General features: G+C 41.4%; 1 protein-coding gene and 1 pseudogene across 4 annotated transcripts in view; both read right to left on the minus strand.

Annotated features, from left to right (window-relative positions):
• LOC100357412 (tetratricopeptide repeat protein 13) overlaps nt 1-19,642 on the minus strand; it is a 64,651-nt gene that overhangs the window by 22,224 nt on the left and 22,785 nt on the right. For 3 of the 4 annotated variants that reach the window (XM_070055519.1, XM_070055518.1, XM_070055516.1), the window contains exons 5-7: nt 7,598-7,663; nt 6,094-6,186; nt 409-525 (exon numbers count right to left, since the gene is read on the minus strand). In XM_070055519.1, coding sequence (XP_069911620.1) covers nt 409-525; nt 6,094-6,186; nt 7,598-7,663 — 276 coding nt within the window. The remainder of the gene's footprint in view (nt 1-408; nt 526-6,093; nt 6,187-7,597; nt 7,664-19,642) is intronic. The other variant, XM_070055517.1, reaches the window with a different exon arrangement.
• Nucleotides 2,129-5,693, minus strand: LOC108178140 (26S proteasome non-ATPase regulatory subunit 14 pseudogene; annotated as a pseudogene).

Genomic DNA, 19,642 nt, shown 5'->3' on the forward strand with positions numbered 1-19,642 from the left:
CACTGTGAAGATAAAAGATAATCTTGTTCAATTCGGGTCACTTCCACAGAGATGCTACAGTGTGGAAGGCCATGCTAGTTTAGGTTATGGTTCTTGGGTTCACAGAAATCCAAATTGTTCCTCTATGTTTAATAATCATTAAATATGGCAGTCTGCATCCCTGTGCTGACATTTTCAAAAAACAGCTGAAGCAGAAGTCATGAACCAAATCTTCCTATCTCCTTAATATTCTCCACTGAGTTTAATTTCAACTAAAAACAATGCTTTTATAACCATCTTGTAACACAAATATATGAATAGATGGTTCAAACCCAAGTCTACCAAAGAGTAAGTAGCTTTCTGAGATCAACGGAAAAGCAACATCTTTATCATCATGAAAGGAAATGTTTCAAGACAAAAATGAGTCACCTCTGATATGAAGTACAGGGTCCCCCGATGTCTGTAGAGTCGTGCTGAGGGCTGAAGTTGAATGGCTTTCGTGAGGTCATTCACTGCTTCATTAATTCGTCCAAGAGGGGACAGGATCTAGAAATCCAAAACGCACAATCAGGAAAAGTTCTAATATTCAATTCTAAAATTGCAAACATTTTAACTTTTTCAATTCTACCTTACCACACTCTAGTCACAAAATTATTGTTTTAGCAAGGTGCAATGCTTGACCCCCACACACTATGCAGTGGGGTTCAAAGTCAGTGAACTAAGGAGCCCTTAATCTTTTTTGCTCAGGTCGGGGGAGACAAACTACAACTGTGGAAATTGCCTTGTCATTGCTTCATGTTTATGTTATAACAGATGCCGCTTTTCTTGAAATGTGACCTTTTTTCCTTTGAAAACTATTTTAGTTTTCAAATCAAATTTTGGCATAAAGATGTCAAAATCAGTCTGAAAGATAACTGAGCCATTAAAATAAACAAATTATGGAACATAGATTAGATTCCTTCCTGATCTTCAGCTATATCTTCTATAGTAGTAAAAGCTGATTGACCATTTCTAAGATTCCAAGTGTTCTGTAGGTTCCTATGCATCAACAACTCTCAGCTTATCAGTATGATTTATAAGGTAGGAGGGAAAAGATCTAGAAATCTGTTTGGAAAAGTTCATTTGGACAGCAATAAAGAAATATGACAACACCGAAGACAGTTCAGAATACAAAAATAAACCAAAAAGGCAGGAAAATCCAAAATGGGTATTAATATTCATGTAATGAAACACAGGCACTGTATCCTGAACAAATGTCCTTAAAGTAGGGTTTATATACTCACATAGAGTTTTTTTTTTTTATAAATACAGTTCATTTCTATCAAGTTTTACTAACTGATTTCCTGTTCTACAGGAGCTTAAAACCAACAAGAGAGAGGATTTCAGTAAGCCCATCACCAGCAGTAAGAATGATAGGAAGGAGGAGAAAGAAGGAGAACATATGCCTGAAAATTCAAAAAGCACAGTGGGCTGGAGTTATATTCTGGAAGGAAAAATAGCCCTACCAAGCTTATCAACTCCTAGGTACATAAATAAATTAGCACAACCCAGTTCAATGGTCAATATGCATTACTAAGGTTAAATTGTTTTCATTAGACTTTTAGAAGAAGATTTCTCATAAAATAACTCCTGACATATTCAAATGGTATGATATAATGTAGCTGGAAAACCAGAAGGAAATATTACTATGTATTTTTAAGACAAGCTTATTTTTCTAATTACCAATACCATGTTACACAAATAATTGGCATTTTATTACATATGCAAATTCTGAAAACCTGTCAAATAACTCTCAACTAATCTACCTAATTAAATTCATTATTTATCATAGCATTCTAACATAACACTGGAGTCATGGAAGAAAAAAGCATCAGTATCTTTTCCATTGATGGGGGAGCTAGGGAGGGAGTAGGAAATAAATGAGCTGTAAGATACACCCATGATTTCAATCCTCAAACCCTGCACTGTAACTCCACCCCTTAACACGCCACCCAGTACACCTACCTACTTCTCTGTGATGCACGTACGTCTCATCCGGGAATAAGAAGGAAACACCATGATGAACACACAGAACTAAACCCCAAGTAGAGATACCATGAAGCTCCCAGTAAACCTCACGCAAACTAAAACCCACCCAAACTTCATCCTATTTGTATATATTGTATATTCAATTAGGGCACCAGCTCTACCCTCATAAACGGGACTGCTGGACAAGGGAGCAGCCTTCTTTTCTGGCTCCTTCTCTTGCCTCTCAGGCCCTCTCATGGAGAGCTTTTTCCTCACAGGTTACTTGCACTCATACTTGAGTGTATTCTCACTCTCTCACTCCTGCTCTAATATGTGTGCTTTATTTATGCCTATGCCTTTGTCTCATGCAGGGGCAAGAACTGGAATAAAAACTAGGAAACAGGGGGCAGGCACTGTGGTGCAGTAGGTTAATCCTCTGCCTGCAGCACTAGCATCCCATATGGGTGCCAGCTTAAGTCCCAGCTGCTCTACTTCCACTCCAGCTCTCTGCTATGGCCTGGGAAAGCAGAAGATGGCCCAAATGCTTGGGCCCCTGCGCCCACGTGGGAGACCTGGAAGAAGCTCCTGACTCCTGGCTTCAGATCAGCTCAGCTCTGGCCATTGCAGCCATTTGGGGAGTGAACCAACATATGGAAGACCTTTCTCTCAGTCTCTCCCTCTCACTGTCTGTAACTCTACTTGTCAAGTAAATAAATAAAATCTTTAAAAAACAAATAAACAAACAAAAAATCCTAGTAAACATATTCATAAAACACAATAAGCAAATGACTACTGCATTAGCCACCAAATTAGCCACTAAACAAAAGCAAGTCTTGTGCAGTGATGAAAAAAATTATAGTCATGGATTATGATCCAAAATAAATAAGAGAAAATACATCATTAGCTGAGATTTCATCCCAAAACTCAAATTTCCAACAAAATATATAATTCACTTTGAGACTGAACTGAAAGACACTTTATATAATTTTGAGAGTAAAAACATTATAAATATAGTTCTTAAGTGTTCAAGCATTAAAAACTATTTTCTCTCTCAAAAATGAAAAAAGTGATTTTTGTTGTAAATATATTTTATAATAAACAATCTAAAATTTTTTTAATAAACTAAAAAAAGAAACAATCTAAATATATGTGTGCTACAGGGCTTCAAATACTAAATGTGATCACACAAAATCTGTCCACTTTGATGTACTCTTGTGCAACTTCGCAATCTGCAAAGATCCTGACCAAAGAAACCAAAGTCATTGCACAACTGAGACTGAGGGTGTTAACAGTGCTGCAAATGATGCCAGATGTCTTACATTTAACCAAATACACCTTCCAAGGCTCCTTGATCTTGAGGAGAAGGACATATAGGCTGGGAGTATCACTAATGGCTTCTGGTATTGCTTTATTTAGATAGGGCAGTATCCAATGCAGCTGTTGAACACTGGACAATATATTTGACATCTACATGTTCCTCCTGGAACATTCTTTATTGCCAGTTGTTCAGGTGTCTGCTTATTTTCTTTAACAGCCTCATAATTCATTCTTGGAGGATGGATTTGTTCTGTTTACAATGTTCACTGCAGTTCCTAAGTGCTGAACTTTCCAAACAACTCTTCTTATGGACATTGAGCAATCTTCTGTTCTAGTTCAAATAGTAGCAAAATAAGAATATCTCTTTAGTTGTGAATTGATGCCTGGTTGGATGGCTGGTTTTAGTGACCCAGATATGAAGTTGTTTGTCTCGATTCATGTCTTAAGAACATAATATTAGCAGTGATCAGTCTGAAAACATCAGTAACAAGCTTGCCTTTTATACTAAGAATGAGATCTTCAACCACTGCCACAGCTCTCTCCAACAAGGCTTCAAAGCTCTCTTGAGTCTTGAGAGCCACATCAGAAAGCCAACAACCAAAGCCAGGGAGGCTGTGATACCAACCACCAACCATCTCAGGCCTTTCTGTGTGCTTGAACTATCCAGTATTTTGACCTGGAACACTGGATCAACTGCCTCCCCACTGACATCTGTTCCTGACTACAGCAAACACATCAGTCACTCAGATAGTGTAATCACCTACAAATTCTCTAAGCATCAGATTCATGGCTTCCACTGGAATCCCAGCACAGCATCTTTAACAGTGCCAGGGGAGACATACAGATTTGTTCTGCTGTGTATCCACCACATGAAGACCTGTATGTGGCCCCTGGCCCAATCCAGGTATACTTTCTCCAACTCTAAGATTAGTTTGGGGCTAGTGCTGTGCCTTAGAAAGTTAAGCTTCCGTGCACAGTGTCAGCATCCCATATGGGCACTGGTTCAAGTCCTGACTGCTCCACTTCCAATCCAGCTCTCTGCTAATGTGCCTGGGAAGGCAGAGGAAGACAGCCCAAGTAATTGAGCCTCTGCTCCCATGTGGGAGACCCAGATGAATCTCCTGGCTTCGGATCAGCCCAGTTCTGGCTGTTGCAGCCACTCAGGAATAAAACAATGGATGGAAGACTTCTCTCTGTGTCTCTCCCTCCCTCTCTCTGCAACTCCGCCTTTCAAATAAATAAATAAATCTTTTTTAAAAAAAGATTAGTCTGTGCATATTTCTGGCTAATAATTACAACTCTTGGGGCCAATGCTGTAGTGCAGCAGCTTAAGTCACAGCTTGCAACTTTGCGGTCACTGGGGAGCAAAGCAGCAGATGGAAGATATCTGTCTCTCCCTCTGTCACTTTGCCTTTCAAATAAAATAAAATAAATCTTGGGGCCAGCATTGTGGCATAGCAGGTAAAGCCACCACCTGGTTCAAGACCCACCCGCTCCACTTCTGATCTGACTTCCTGCCAATGCACCTGGGAAGGCAGCATAAGATGGCCCAAGTGCTTGGACCCCTGCACCCGCATGGGTGACCTGGAATAAGCTCCTGGCTCCTGGACCCTCGCTTTGGCCTGGCCCAGCCTTGGCCATTGCGGCCATCAGCACAGTGGACTAGCAGAAGGAAGATCTCTGTCTCTCCCTCTCTCTCTGTAACTCTAATTAACTAATTAATTAAAAAATTACAACTCTTAAGGCACTAAAGCCTAAATTTGTTGAGTTTAATTTCTTCTTGTCTCAAGGTATTTTTTTTTTCCTTTCTCCTGAAGACAGGCAGGGCCAGCTGGTCCCATTTTGCACCCTTGTCTCGCCACTGCAATAATACAGTAGTAGCAGTAGCCAAAAGTAAATATTTTTAGTTCAACAACACAATCATACCGTATCAGATGAGTAAAAGTTCAGCTTTATTCAGCTTGAATGTATTAACACACATGGAACCTCGATAGTCTGCTGTTATTTTAAGAAAATGGTATAAAGAACACATTTCATTTGAAAACATTGAAAGGACTGCCCTTACTCATACCTGTTGTTCTGAAATGCATTCTCCACTGTGTCCCCCAGGTCATGAGTTGATAGGCCCTGGCCTCACCTCCTCAGTCAGTCTCAGCAAACAGTCCCTTTGTTCCCTCCCCCTACTTTCCCCACAGAAGCACCACCTCTGGCTGTCAGCCTCAGTAAGGATCCCTGTGGCGCCATCACCATGTTACCTCTGTGTCTCCACTTCAGATCCTAAGTTCCTTAAGGTCCAGTTATAATCATCCTTACCTGATCTTTGCAGACGGGTCTGTCTCAGAATGATGAAATACTTGCACAAGTGCCCACATATACACACACACATGCATCCTCAGAATAAACTCTTCCGGGGGCTATATATTTCAGTTTGACCGAACTATCATATTAAGTTTTATCAAAGTATGTTTCATATATGTGTAGGTATATATGTAACACATATATAGTAAATTGTCATGTGTGATATATTTTTCACTGAATACTGAGAGAAGTGGCACACATCATAACTGCATATTTCAATGCTAAACATCACTCTCATTGTGAGATCAGGAGTATCACTCAGTCCACAGTCTTCTAGTAATTTCAACCATGCTTAAAAGTATTAGAATCTATATAGGAAAACAAAGCAGGTATAAGGGAGTGTCAAAATTCACAAGCAATAAAATAATAGGAAAAAAACCAGAATTTCAACTAATCCAATAATGACAGAGGGAAAAAGAAAACCACACTCACTTCAGCTCGCTGCTCAAATACCTCTGGACGATCTGGTTCCAAGGTAATTACTCGGCTCAGTTCAAACAGAGCAAGCTCAGCATTCTTAATGTCCTTGAAAAGGCATTAGCTTAGTATGAGACATACTGTAACTCAAAATGAGGTAGAAAAGATTTTCTGAAAAACTAATAATTTAGTAATGACAGAACTAATTGATTAGAAATGAATATGGACTATGGACTTAACTCACTCAAGTCTACCTACCCATCGATAGCACATTGGACTGGGCTACCTATCACAAGTTCCTGAGACAGCAGGATATTATCTAAATGTAATCTGTTTAAATACTGAATCAACAAATTTCAAGGGAAAGTATATGGATACCAGCAAGTGGAATGATGCTTGCTGACCAGTAGCAAAGGAGGAACAGAAATGGACCAAGTCAGTATCAAGCAAATCTATAGCCTATGGACCTACACACCTTAAGAAGACTAGGTAAACTGTCTCTAACATCTGTATGTTAATTTTATATTAAAAACACACATATAACTTTTTAAATTAAGAATATAACCAAATATCACATCAAAATATAAAATTTTAAAAGATGAGAATTTAGAAGAAGCTGCTCATCTTTGACCTCTACTTGGGCAATTTCAACCCTGGTCATCTGTTGAGGTTATGACTGTAACACTATTTCTGTCCTGAATACCTCCATCTTTCTCAATTCTAAATGTGTTCTCAAAAGTCTGTAAATAAAATTTCTCCACCAAGCTGGTACCAGCTAAGTACAATACTTATAACATTTTTAATAAAATTAATCAAAGTATTTAATAAGAATGTTAGACTTTAAGTTATAAAAGTGGTATTTCTCTAAAGCACAATTTCATATGAATATTTTAGTACATTTGAGACAACAGAAAAAATTTGTGGACAGTGTCCTAGACTAAAAATTTAGAGCTGAATCTTAGACAATTGCATGATTTACTATATAATCTCAGGGAAATCTCCACTTTTATAGCACAGTGTCTTTGTTTGCATAAAATATTATTATCATTGTAGCCTTCCTTGGAGAAATAAAGAGAATAATTTGATTACAGCTACAGTAATATTTATCTGCAAAATATAATTTAAAAAAGCCCTCTTGCTCTTTTATTCAACCCCTGACAACTGATAAAAAAAAAAAAAAACTCAAAATCTAAGGCTTACTGCACTGTTGATGTCTAGTCTCTAGTTTTATCAATGACTATTTCTTAGGAATGCAGGCAAGTCTCATGCTTTTCTTAGTCTACTGTCCAATTATTCAATATTGACTTCAGAAGACCTGGGTGTAAATCCCAGTCCACTGCTTAACTAGCCATTTGATTGTTGGCACATCATCTATTGCCAAATTTTCTCATCTGTGAACTGGAACAATACCATTGCTTGTCCATCATAACTCAAAGAACAATACTAGCAGTTCTAGCAGAACCCTGGTCCATGTCAGGTCAGGTAGGCACTATGGCAATCGTAACTATTACATACTCACATGTAGTCCCTTCTTTCCATAGGCTATCCCTCGGCCATAAATTGCACTAACCAGATCAGGCTCCTCCTAGTCAGACCAAAACAGAAACACGTCAAAAACTATAAACAAAAGAAATCAGTTTCTACTTAAAGCACGATAATGCCCCAAGTGACAGCTCTACTTCTTCAGGCTACTACTGCTCATAAGTCAGTACACAGTCCCCAACCTGAACAGTCTGGATTCTTCAAGATCACTTGAATGAGGTGTGCTAAGAGCTTCACACTGAAAAAAAGAATAAAGAGAAAGGAAGGGAACCAACATTGCTGAGCACTGCACTAGTTTCTTTCAAGGGTTCTTGAAAACGGAATCCCCTCAACAACTCTATGATTAGCTGAAGCAGCAATCACGTCCTACAGAAGAGAAAATGGAAGTTCGGGCAGGTAAAAAAGATGTGAGTAAAGGAAATGGTTTGTTTCCTTCCACATATCCATGAAACAAGCCCAGAAGGAAAGAACCTCACAGGGCCATCACAAGGAGGAAGGAGGAACGAATCTGCTCCAGAATCTGCTGGAGATGAATCTAATCCTACATACTAATGGGTCAGAATTAAAAACAAGATCCTTTCTGCAATGTGCTCCCTTGCTCTCCCCCCTCACCTTCCAGTCCACATGGACTAGATGAAACACTGACAGACCCAAGGACAGAGCACCTGCAGTCCCGGGCCACCGAATTCCTACATTCAGGGTAGTGCTACGAAGAATCCTTTGCCGAGTGATTGAAATACCTCTATTCTACATTTAGACTCTGCAATTTTTACCTCCTCTCTGAATCCTTCACTATACATTTAAGAAAGAAGAGTAACAGCTGCTTGCCATAAGGTCCTGGGCGAAACTCTTGACAGTGCTAAAGAATTCAACAGAATTGCGCCGGTCTAGGGACTTGACTAATTTGTTGTTCAGTTTCCCATCTGAGATGGGGTGTCTGCCAGCACTGTAGAAAAAGAACACATCAACTTCAATGAAGGATGTGACTGTGCTGGCCATCATGTCCACAGAAAAAAACTTGCCAAAAACAGAAAGATGAAACACACTTATATTTCCTAAAACAGCTACTTAAATAGAAGGAGGTACATTTATATTCAGTGGTAAACACCTGCATCCCTGGACACAGATTGCGGACTGGCCTGCCCAGTATATGAAAAGTTGCAAAAATTCAATTAAACAATTCCAGGTTTCCGGTCTCTCGTGGAATATCAAAAATCCAACAAAGATAAACCCTATTGCAGAAACAAAAACCAAAACCCAAATCCCTAGTGTGAAGTATCAGCTGCCTCCTCAGGTGAGGACTGCATGTTCACCATGGAGCCTGCCCATTGCTGCTGTATCACCTCAACTCACTCTGCTCACCTAAATGACCTCCCTGGCTCCCATGCAGTTTCAGATATAGGATCGATAGCTTACACGTAACTTTAAAAGGCCATCCATGCTATTGACTAATGGGAAAAAGGTACATATTATAGACCAAGTTACAGTCTGACAGTTACATCTAATAAACACACATGGATGTGAATGTGCAGGCCATTATGTGCACATAAAAAACCTCACCAAAATTAGAGGAAGATTACTAGAAATGCTAATTTACTTAATACACTGCTGTATTTTTTTTTGCTTAAAACAAACATACATTCATTTATAATCAGAAAAAGACATCTTAAGTAAAACATACTTTTTATAGAAAATTTAGAAAATGATGAAAAGCATAAAAAAACTAAAGGATACGTTATAATTCAGCTACCCAGAACTGTTATGAACATCTGAATATTCTTCCTATCTTTAAGAAAGGCAGAATAAGTGATTTGGAGGAAGGGGAATACAGGTGCAGAGGGAGAGGAGGAGCAGGGAACAAAAGGCACTCCACAAGTTACAGGAAGATTATCTGCGCTTTTCCCTAGCAATAACACCCACCTGACGCCAGAGCACGCAACAGAACAGAGCCTCAGCCAAGCTGGGAGGAGAGACCTCCTCCTGGATGGCCTCTCCAGTGAGAACAGCTTTGTTATGGCTCAGAATGCATTACATAAGTGGCTTTCTCCTGAGCAAAAGTTTACCACGGATGACCAGGTGGTGAATCAGAAAATAGTGTAAGCAGGGTCTGCACTGCTTATGATGCTTGCATTCCATATTGGAAGCCCCGGTTCAAGTCCCAGCTCCTCTGCTTCTGATCCAGCTCCCTGCTAATGAGCCTGGGAAAGCACAAGCCTGGAGGATGGCACAAGTTTCTGGGTCCCTCATCCACATGAGAGACTATGGATGGAATTCCTGGCTCTTGGCTTTGGCCTGGCCCAACCATTAGGGCCATTTGGGGATGCAAGATGTCTCTCCACTCTCCCCTTGCCCTCCTTGTCACCATCACTCTGCTTTTCAAATTAAAAAATAAATCTTTAAAAAGAAAAAACAGTGTAAGTAAATATTCTAAGGACATGATTGCGATCTCTGAGCCTCTGCAGCCAGGGAAAGCACTCAGCACCGTCCTCACGTGCCTAACTGGCATACTCCTTACGCAATCACAGCCAGCTGCTCCATCACTTTCTGCCTCTTCACCTAGGTTGCTGCAATTGCCTTACCTGTTTCCTGTTTCTTCCCATCTGTTCTATGCATGTGCACACACACACATAGATATACACTGACATATATTTTGCACTATAGCCTAGCATATACAGACACATGTGCACAACACACACACTCCTATCAGAAAAAGTTAGTTTCACTAGGTCATACTTAGACTTACTATACACAATGTAATCTCATAGTTTCTAGTCCAACATATTTAAAAAAAAAAATAAAGTGTCAGTCTAAAATCACCAGTTGCACGTAGGACTTATTAAAGGGCAGCAAGCCACCACTTGGAGAACAGTGAGGTAAGATCCAATGACTCTGCAGACAATACTGATCATTTTCCTGCTTGGCCTCACCTCCTTCCTGTCTCCCACCCACCTCTCATACTCTAGAAATCAGAACCATTCAGTAATCTCCTACATACAACATGACCTGCAAGTTTCATGAATCTGCAAATGCTATCCCTTCTCTCTGAAACACTCACTCATTGTCTTAGTGCCCAAGAACCTCCTGTCCTTAAAGTCTCAGTTCAAACTCTACCTCTTTTCCAACTCTTTCCAGACTCCCCTGGAAAATAAATATGCTCTTTCTCCTTTGTAACCATTGTAGGTTGTATGGACGTTAGTCCTTCACTCCACAAATGTTTAATCAGGGCCTATTGTTAGCCACCTTGAGATCCATGACTACGAAGATCACAAACAGCCACGTATTCCTGCCAAGTGCTAGGATTAGCAGCAAAAAGCAACACAGGATGCAAGACAGTCTTGTCTTCTTGAAGCATAAGGAATCACAAATACAAATATAGTTATATCTTCATTAGGTGCTAGAGTAGTGAATGGTGCTTTCAGAAAATACATAAAGACCTAGACAAGGTTAGGAAGAATTCCCATAAGAGATGGCTGGCCTGAGATCAATATGAAATGGAAGGAGAGAACAGGAATCCAAGTGGGGCTGGTGTAGGCAAAGAGGCTGTGCAACTACCCCAAGGGAAGCAGATAATCTGGCAACGGTTCCAAGGTGAGGGCGGAGAGACAGGGAGGAACTCAATGAGGGAGTTGATTTAAAGTGCACGTCGTGTGCTTAATCTGCATGTGTGCAGGGTGTGGCAGGAATGGGCCTAAGGAGATAAGCCAACTGGCACGTGATAGTATCTTGGGTGCGGTTTAAGCAACACAGGAGAGAAGCAGATGGGCTCAGGAGATACTTAAGAGATACAGAAGACACAGCTAGGTGATAGAGTACACAGCAAACAGATGTGTGGAGCATACGGACTCATGTTATCAAACCGAAAGGAGTGTCAGCTGTTGAACTGTACAACACTGAATATGATTCAGGTGGGGGTAGTCTTCCTAAATTTAAATAACAGACTAGATTACTATTTAAACTGATACAACTTTATTTTACTTATCGTTAGCTTTAGATGTTAAGAAGCTCAAACTTTTCTTTATGGAATATCATAATGAATTCTGTTTATTTTTCAAATAAAAATATCAATGTTTATTTCTAAAAATAAATGGGGGTGGTGAAGGAAGCATTGTAGCACAGGAGGCTAAGCCACCTCTTGGGTACCCACGACCCGTACTTCAGTGTCTATTTTGAGTCCTTGTTTCTCAGCCCTTCTGATCTAGCATTCTGATACTGCACCTGTGAGGCAGGGGATGATGGCCCAAGAACTTGGGTTCCTCTCACCCTCGTGGGAGACCCAGATAGAAGTTCTGGCTGCTGGCTCTGGCCTGGCCCAGTCCCAGTTATTGCAGTCATTTAGGGACTGAACCAGCAGATGGACTCTATCCCCTACCCTTTCACTGAATAAATAAATAAAATCTTAAAAACTGAAAAGAATTTGGGCCTAGAATGTCAATGTTTCAAAGTATTTTTATTATACAAGTCTAACAATATTTATATTTTATAAAGTTTTCAGAACTTTAAGTGAGTTAAATGAAAAGTTTTACTCACTCTATGTAACTGCAGAATCCTGGAAGATAGTTACCTTACTGGACTTGCTGCTGCTTGAATGTCTCAATTCTCAAAAAAAGTCTACTTCCCACACTAGGCTTAAATTTTACAGATATTTGCATTTCTACCACCAGAACCATAAGTTCACTTATGAATTTATTTCCACTAGAATCGAAACAGAATCAGACAAGCTCGAGGTCACACAATTAACGGCAACAGCCAAACTGCCTCATAAAACTGTACTTACGTTGGCCGGCTCTGCATGGTGACCAAAGAAGTACAGAAATCAGGAAGAGGTTCTGCTTTTCAAGAATGCACTGACACATATGGAAGTGACTTCAGAACACTGACGCAGAGGCAACGCTCACTCACAAGCTTTCACAATCAAGAGTTTGAGTTTTCTAATAGACTGACGTCTATTAGACCTTGTAAATGTGCCTAGTGGGGAATCTTGATACTTCAAGAACATGTTTTTCCTGTAGAAAACTACCAAATGAAGCACTGGGAAAACACACTCAAATAAACATTTTGAGATACTTCAGACTGTGCAAACATCCTGGTGGTGCAGCTAAAACAATAGGAAGGTAGAAAAGTTTGACATCAAGAGTCACTCAGATATTTAAGGAGTCCTTATATGTAGATCTGAATTGCACATTAAATGATCTTGTCAAAATAATGACTTCTAAGAAAATCCCAAGCCCCACACTTCCATTTGTTTTCAGCTTTCTATTTATGGCACCAGACTCCAGGCTCTGCTGCTTCATGCCGGAGTTCATGGGCTGTCTGAAAAAAAGTTTTGTCAAGAGTTAATGGACTTGGGCCGGCGCCACGGCTCACTAGGCTAATCCTCCACCTTGCGGCACCGGCACACCGGGTTCTAGTCCCGGTTGGGGAGCCAGATTCTGTCCCAGTTGCCCCTCTTCCAGGCCAGCTCTCTGCTGTGGCCAGGGTGTGCAGTGGAGGATGGCCCAAGTGCTTGGGCCCTGCACCCCATGGGAGACCAGGATAAGCACCTGGCTCCTGCCATTGGATCAGCGCGGTGCGCCAGCCGCAGTGCGCCAGCCACGGTGGCCATTGGAGGGTAAACCAACGGCAAAGGAAGACCTTTCTCTCTCTCTCTCTCACTGTCCACCCTGCCTGTCAAAAAAAAAAAAAAAAAAAAAAAGTTAATGGACTCAAGAGAGCCAGGAGTGTATGTGAATAGTTATCACTTTGCAGACTTGTTAAATGACATTCACTAACTAAAAGACAGTTTTTGCACATCTGGAAGGTTCTGCAAGGATCCACTGAAAATGTATTAGCTTGTACTTAGAAAAAATTACTCTAGTGATAGTTCAGTTATAATTTGTTTTAAAGTAGTAGAGTAACATCAATGTACGCTTAAAGAAAAGTTTCATCACTATTCTGAAATACCAGATAAAAAAAGTGTTGCTCAAATAAAAGCCAATTCTACTACTGCAAGAAACTTTATTATTGCATTTACTAACAAAAGGAAGAAGAACTGGATTTAAAAGAATGACCACACTGGGCCGGCACTGTGGAGCAGTGGATTAAGCTGCTATGTGCAGTGTCGACATCCCATACGGATGCCAGCTGTTGTACTTCCATTCCAGCCCTCTGCCAATACACCTGGGAAAGCAGTGGAGGATGGCCCAAGCCTTTGGGCCCTTGCACTCATATGGGAGACCCAGAAGAAGCTCTTGGCTCCTTGCTTTGGCCTGGCCCAACCCCAGCCATTGCAGCCATTTGGGGAGTGAACCAGCAGATGGAATCAATCAATCTCTCTCTCTCTCTTTCTCTCTCTCTCTGTAACTCTTTCAAATAAATAAATAAACTTAAAAAAAAAAAAAAAAAGAATGAACACACTAAGGAAGTTGTCTGGTACAGCAGTCAAGGTCACCACTTGGAATGCCTGCATCCCACACTGAAATCACTGGTTTGAGTCCTGGCTCTTCCTCTTCCAATCCAGCTTCCTGCTAATGGTCACCCTGGGGGGCAGCAGGTGATGGCTCAAGTACTTGGATCCCTGCCACCCATCTAAGGAGATCCAGATGGAGTTCTGGGCTCTTGGCTTTGGCCTGGCCCAGTCCTGGCTGTTGCAGGTGGAAGATCCCAGTCCCATCTCTGATTCCAGCTTCCTGTTAATATGCACCCTGGGAGGTGATGGCTCAAGTAGTTGGGGCCCTGCCACCCACAAGAACATCCAGTTTAAGTTCCAGGCTCCTGGGGCCAGTGCTGTGGCACAGTAGGTTAATCTTCCACCTGCGGTGCCAGCAGCCCAGGTGGGCGCTGGTTCTAGTCCTGGCTGTTCCTCTTCCAGCCCAGCTCTCTGCTATGGCCTGAGAAAGAGGTGGCTCCTGGCTTCGGATTGATGCAGCTCCGGCCATTGCTGCCATCTGGAGAGTGAATCAACAGAGGGAAGACTTTTCTCTCTGTCTCTCCCTCTCACTGTCTGTAACTCTACCTCTCAAATAAATACATAAAATCTTAAAAAAAAAAAAAAAAGTTCCAGGCTCCTGGCTTTTGACTGATCAAGTCCTAATTGTTGCAATTGTTTGGGGAGTAAACAGTGAATGAAGAACACTCTCTATCTGTCTCGGTATCTCTGCGTTACAAATAAATAAAAATTTAAAAATATATGTCAGGGCCTAGTAGGTTAAGCTACCGCCTGCCAATGCCAGCATCCCATGTGAGCAGCAGTTCAAGTCTTGGCAGCTCTGATTCTGATCTAGCTCCCTGCTAATGTGCCTGGAAGGGCAACAGAGGACAGATCAAGCTCTTGGGCCCCTGCCACCCATGTGGGAAACCCGAATGGAATTCCAGGTTCCTGCAGCCATTTGGAAAATGAACCAGAGGATGGAAGATAGATATCACCATCTCTCTCCATCTCTACCTCTCCCCTCCCCACCTTGTAAATCTGCCTTTCAAATAAATAAATCTTTTAAAAATTTGTCATTTAAAAAACACAATTTAGGAATTGGTGTTGTGGTAGTGCCTATGATGCTAGCATACCATATCAGAGTGCCAGTTCGAGTCCTGGCTGCTCTTCTTATCCAGCTCCCTGCTAATGTGTTTGGTAAATCAGCAGAACATGGCCCAAATACTTGGGCCCTTGCCACCCACATGGGAGAACCAGCTGTAGTTCCTGGCTCCTGGTTTCAGCCTGGCCCATCTCCAGCCATTGTAGGCATCTGGGGAGAAAACCATCAGATGGAATATCTCCTTCTATGTCATTTTGCCTTTCCAATAAAGCTTTTAAAAATTTATTTAAAAATATAATTTAGGGGGCCAGCACTATGGCACAGCAGGTTAACGCCCGGGCCTGAAGCGCCGGCATCCCATATGGGCACTGGTTTGAGTCCTGGTCGCTCCACTTCCAATCCAGCTTTTTGCTATGGCCTGGGAAAGCAGTAGAAGATGGCCCAAGTCCTTAGACCCCTGCACCCGCGTGGGAGACCCAGAAGCAGCTCCTGGCTCCTGGCATCGGATTGGTGCAGTTCCGGCCACTGCAGCCAACTGGGGAGTGAATCAGCAGATGGAAGACCTCTCTCTTTCTCTCTCTGCCTCTCCTCTGTGTAACTCTGACTTTCAAATAAATAATAATTTAATATTTTTTATAAAAAAAGCCCTGGCCTGAAGCACCAGCATCCCATATGGGCGCCAGTTCTAGTCCCAGCTGCTCCTCTTCTGATCCAGCTCTCTGCTATGGCCTGGGAAAGCAGTAGAAGATGGCCCATGTCCTTGGGCCCCTGCACCCATGTGGGAAACCCAGAAGAATCTCCTGGCTCCTGGCTTTCGTTGCGACATCTGGAGAGTGAACCAGCAGATGAAAGACCTCGCTCTCTATCTCTACCTCTCTCTCTGTGTCTTTCAAATAAATAAATAAAAAATCTTAAAAAAAAATACAATTTAAAGAGACTAGTATATGCCAATTATGGTTCCTAAGGTTAGTCATTTGGAGAAGCAATGATATTCTTTGGACATTTGCTACCTACCACCTACTTGTACAGTTTTTGATAACACTGGCTATGAAGAATGTGAAGAAATCAACAGAAAACTTTTAGACAGGAATTGTGCGTATCAATTTCTAACATAAAACCCAGCATCAAAGAGTTTTGTCCAAAAAAGCAGGACCACGTTTTTTTACTGAAATTTTTAAAAGAATTTTTGCATTTAATATTGAATCTCTGCTGGCACCGCGGCTCACTAGGCTAATCCTCCAACTTGTGGTGCCGGCACACCGGCTTCTAGTCCCGGTCAGGGCGCCGGATTCTGTCTCGGTTGCCCCTCTTCCAGGCCAGCTCTCTGCTGTGGCCAGGGAGTGCGGTGGAGGATGGCCCAAGTACTTGGGCCCTGCACCCCAAGGGAGACCAGGATAAGTACCTGGCTCCTGCCATCGGATCAGCGCGGTGCACCGGCCGCGGCGGCCATTGGAGGGTGAACCAACGGCAAAGGAAGACCTTTCTCTCTGTCTCTCTCTCTCACTGTCCACTCTGCCTGTCCAAAAAAAAAAAAAAAAGAAAAGAAAAAAGAAAAATTGAATCTCTATTTTCTATTTCCTATCATAATCATATAACATAAAGACAGTGTGACAAATCTTTGTCAAGCTCTATCTGAATGCTTCCAAATGTACTCCTGCTTACCCTCCACGTGCAAATAAGACTTAACACATGTGGGGGAGCTGGAAAAAAGTGAGAGGCACCCTGGTAAAGGGGAAGAAGAGAGAAATCACCACAAAACACCAGCAGGAAAGGCGAAGGCACTCTCGCTGTGTATCAATGTAGGATACAAGTGACCACCGTTTCTTTCTTCTGTCTTTGGACATTCAGCTGCCCCCACTCCAGACCATCAACAGCCTAAGTCACATGAACACCCACAGGATGATAACTCATACATTCTCGGATGAAAATTTTCCCAGTTGAAAGGACCCCATCAAGGCAGGTGCCACAGCTCACTAGGCTAATCCTCCGCCTGCGGTGCCGGCACCCTGGGGTTCTAGTGCCGGTTGGGGCACCAGATTCTGTCCCAGTTGCTCCTCTTCCAGTCTAGCTCTCTGCTGTGGCCCGGGAAGGCAGTGGAGTATGGCCCAAGTGCTTGGGCCCTGTACCCACATGGGAGATCAGGAGGAGGCGCCTGGCTCCTGGCTTCGGATCAGCGCAGCACGCTGGCCGTAGTGGCCATTTTGGAGGTGAACCAACGGAAGAAAGACCTTTCTTTCTGTCTCTCTCTCTCACTGTCTAACTCTGCCTGTCAAAAAAAAAAAAGAAAAAAAAAAGGGACCCCATCACATCACAGATTGATGAAAATACTGTATCAAATTTCAGTACATTACTATCTTTTCTTTGCACAAAGAAATTCTGATCTACTTTCTGAACATACATGCAAGAAAAATACATTACACAACTACAAAGGGACAACATAAAACACGTTATAGAACCATTAAAATATTAAAATTGTAGAGAAATATTTTAACATATTTATCTTATAAAATTAAGTGAAAAAGTAATGCAAAATAGTACACATATTTATGTTATAAAATACAAATGTATAGTTTGAAAACAATAAATATCAAAATTCAAAAATGTTAGAGTGGTAGAATATTAGGAATTATTTATTATTTAAAAGTTTCCCCCCATTATATTGTCTTCATTCACAATGGTAGTAATATTTTCAAAAAATTGAATGAGACAATAGATAATAAAGTTGAATGAATGATAATACATCTGTAAGCTCCTTTTTTTTTTTTTTTTTTTGACAGGCAGAGTTAGACAGTGAGAGAGACAGAGAGAAAAGTCTTCCTTCCGTTGGTTCACCCCCAAAATGGCCGCTGCGCCTATCTGAAGCCAGGAGCCAGGTGCTTCCTCCTGGTCTCCCATGCGGGTGCAGGCGCCCAAGCACTTGAGCCATCCTCCACTGCACTCCTAGGCCACAGTAGAGAGCTGGACTGGAAGAGGAGCAACCAGGACAGAATCTGGCGCCCCAACTGGGACTAGAACCCAGGGTGCTGGAACCGCAGGCGGAGGATTAACCTAGTGAGCCACACCACCGGCACTCCTATTGTTTTTTGCTTATTGGTGACCAGAAATTAACTGATATTTGCTTCTATAAATATACCCAAATCTTTATTTCAAATCTAGGTCAAATGTTAATGGTATAAAAGTGCTTGCTTACTGTTAATACTGTGATATTACAAATAAAGGTGATTTTAAAAACTACATATAATTCACCCTTTGTACTTTAAATTTCATTGAAGAACAGTATTGCTTATAACCACCCAAAACATTATTCCTCAGATCTCGTGACCTCATAATAACTAAAAATATCTCATCAATTTCAGAGAACACAGAATTATCAACATAATTAATCCTAATTTTTAAATGGAAAACAAAAGCAGACATAAATTTTAAAACTAGTATTTTAAAATTTAGTCTACATGTTGGACTGTAAGATACCTGTTGGTTCTATGAGTAATATAGATGATTATATCAGAACGACACCTTGAGTAGCTAAAATTTATGAACCACTTATTATGTGCCAGGCATTGCATACTAAGTATTTTACAGGAAATTTCATTTAAACAGGATAATAATTTTGAGGGATGTAGTTTTTATCATCCCCATAACCCAGAAGGCTAAATCATTTAGTAGGAAGCAGCAGAGTAGATTCATACTTGCTATCTCTAACTCTAAAATCGGCATCTTTGGGGCTGGTACTGTGGCATAGTGAGTAAAGCTACCGCCTGCAGTGCTGGCATCCCATATGGATGCCGGTTGGAGTCCTGGATGCATCACTAATGATCCAGCTCTCTGTTATGGCCTGGGAAAGCAGAAGATGGCCCAAGTCCTTGGGCCCATGCACTCACATTGGGGACTTGGAGGAAGCTCCTGGATCCTGGCTTCAGATCAGCCCAGCTCTGGCTGTTGCAGCCATTTGGGGAGTGAACCAATGGATGGGAGACACCTCTCTCTCTCTGGGGAGTGAACAAATGGATGGAAGACACCTCTCTCTCTCTCTCTCTTTGCTTCTGCCTCTCTGTAACTCTGCCTTTCAAATAAATAAAAAATACATATTTTTTTAAAAATTGGCATCTTCTTTACTGTACTTCACTGGACAGACACACTAACAATCAATACATGGTTAAGCACCTACAGTGAATACACTTAAATATAATAACCAGATATAAGCCCAACAACAATGGGTTGCCACAAGTCTCCTTTGCAGCTTTCAAACATCATATTCACATTCTTCATCTCAAGAAGACCAATGCAGTTCCCAATCCATACAGACCCAATACTTCCATTGAAAAATCTCCTGATTTTACTTTAGGAGGAGAAAGAATCCATGAGTGAAAATCAAGTTAATCATATAAATCAGTGTATGTGTAGAAAAGAGCCAGAATTTCAAGATAATACTGGGGCTACATCATATGGGTTCTTGGTAGAGACTTTTGTGAACCGAAGCTAAGGTATTTTTTAAACTTGCATTTGCATACAAT

This window comes from Oryctolagus cuniculus, chromosome 13 (genome assembly GCF_964237555.1).
Source record: "Oryctolagus cuniculus chromosome 13, mOryCun1.1, whole genome shotgun sequence".
Taxonomy (NCBI): Eukaryota; Metazoa; Chordata; class Mammalia; order Lagomorpha; family Leporidae; genus Oryctolagus; species Oryctolagus cuniculus.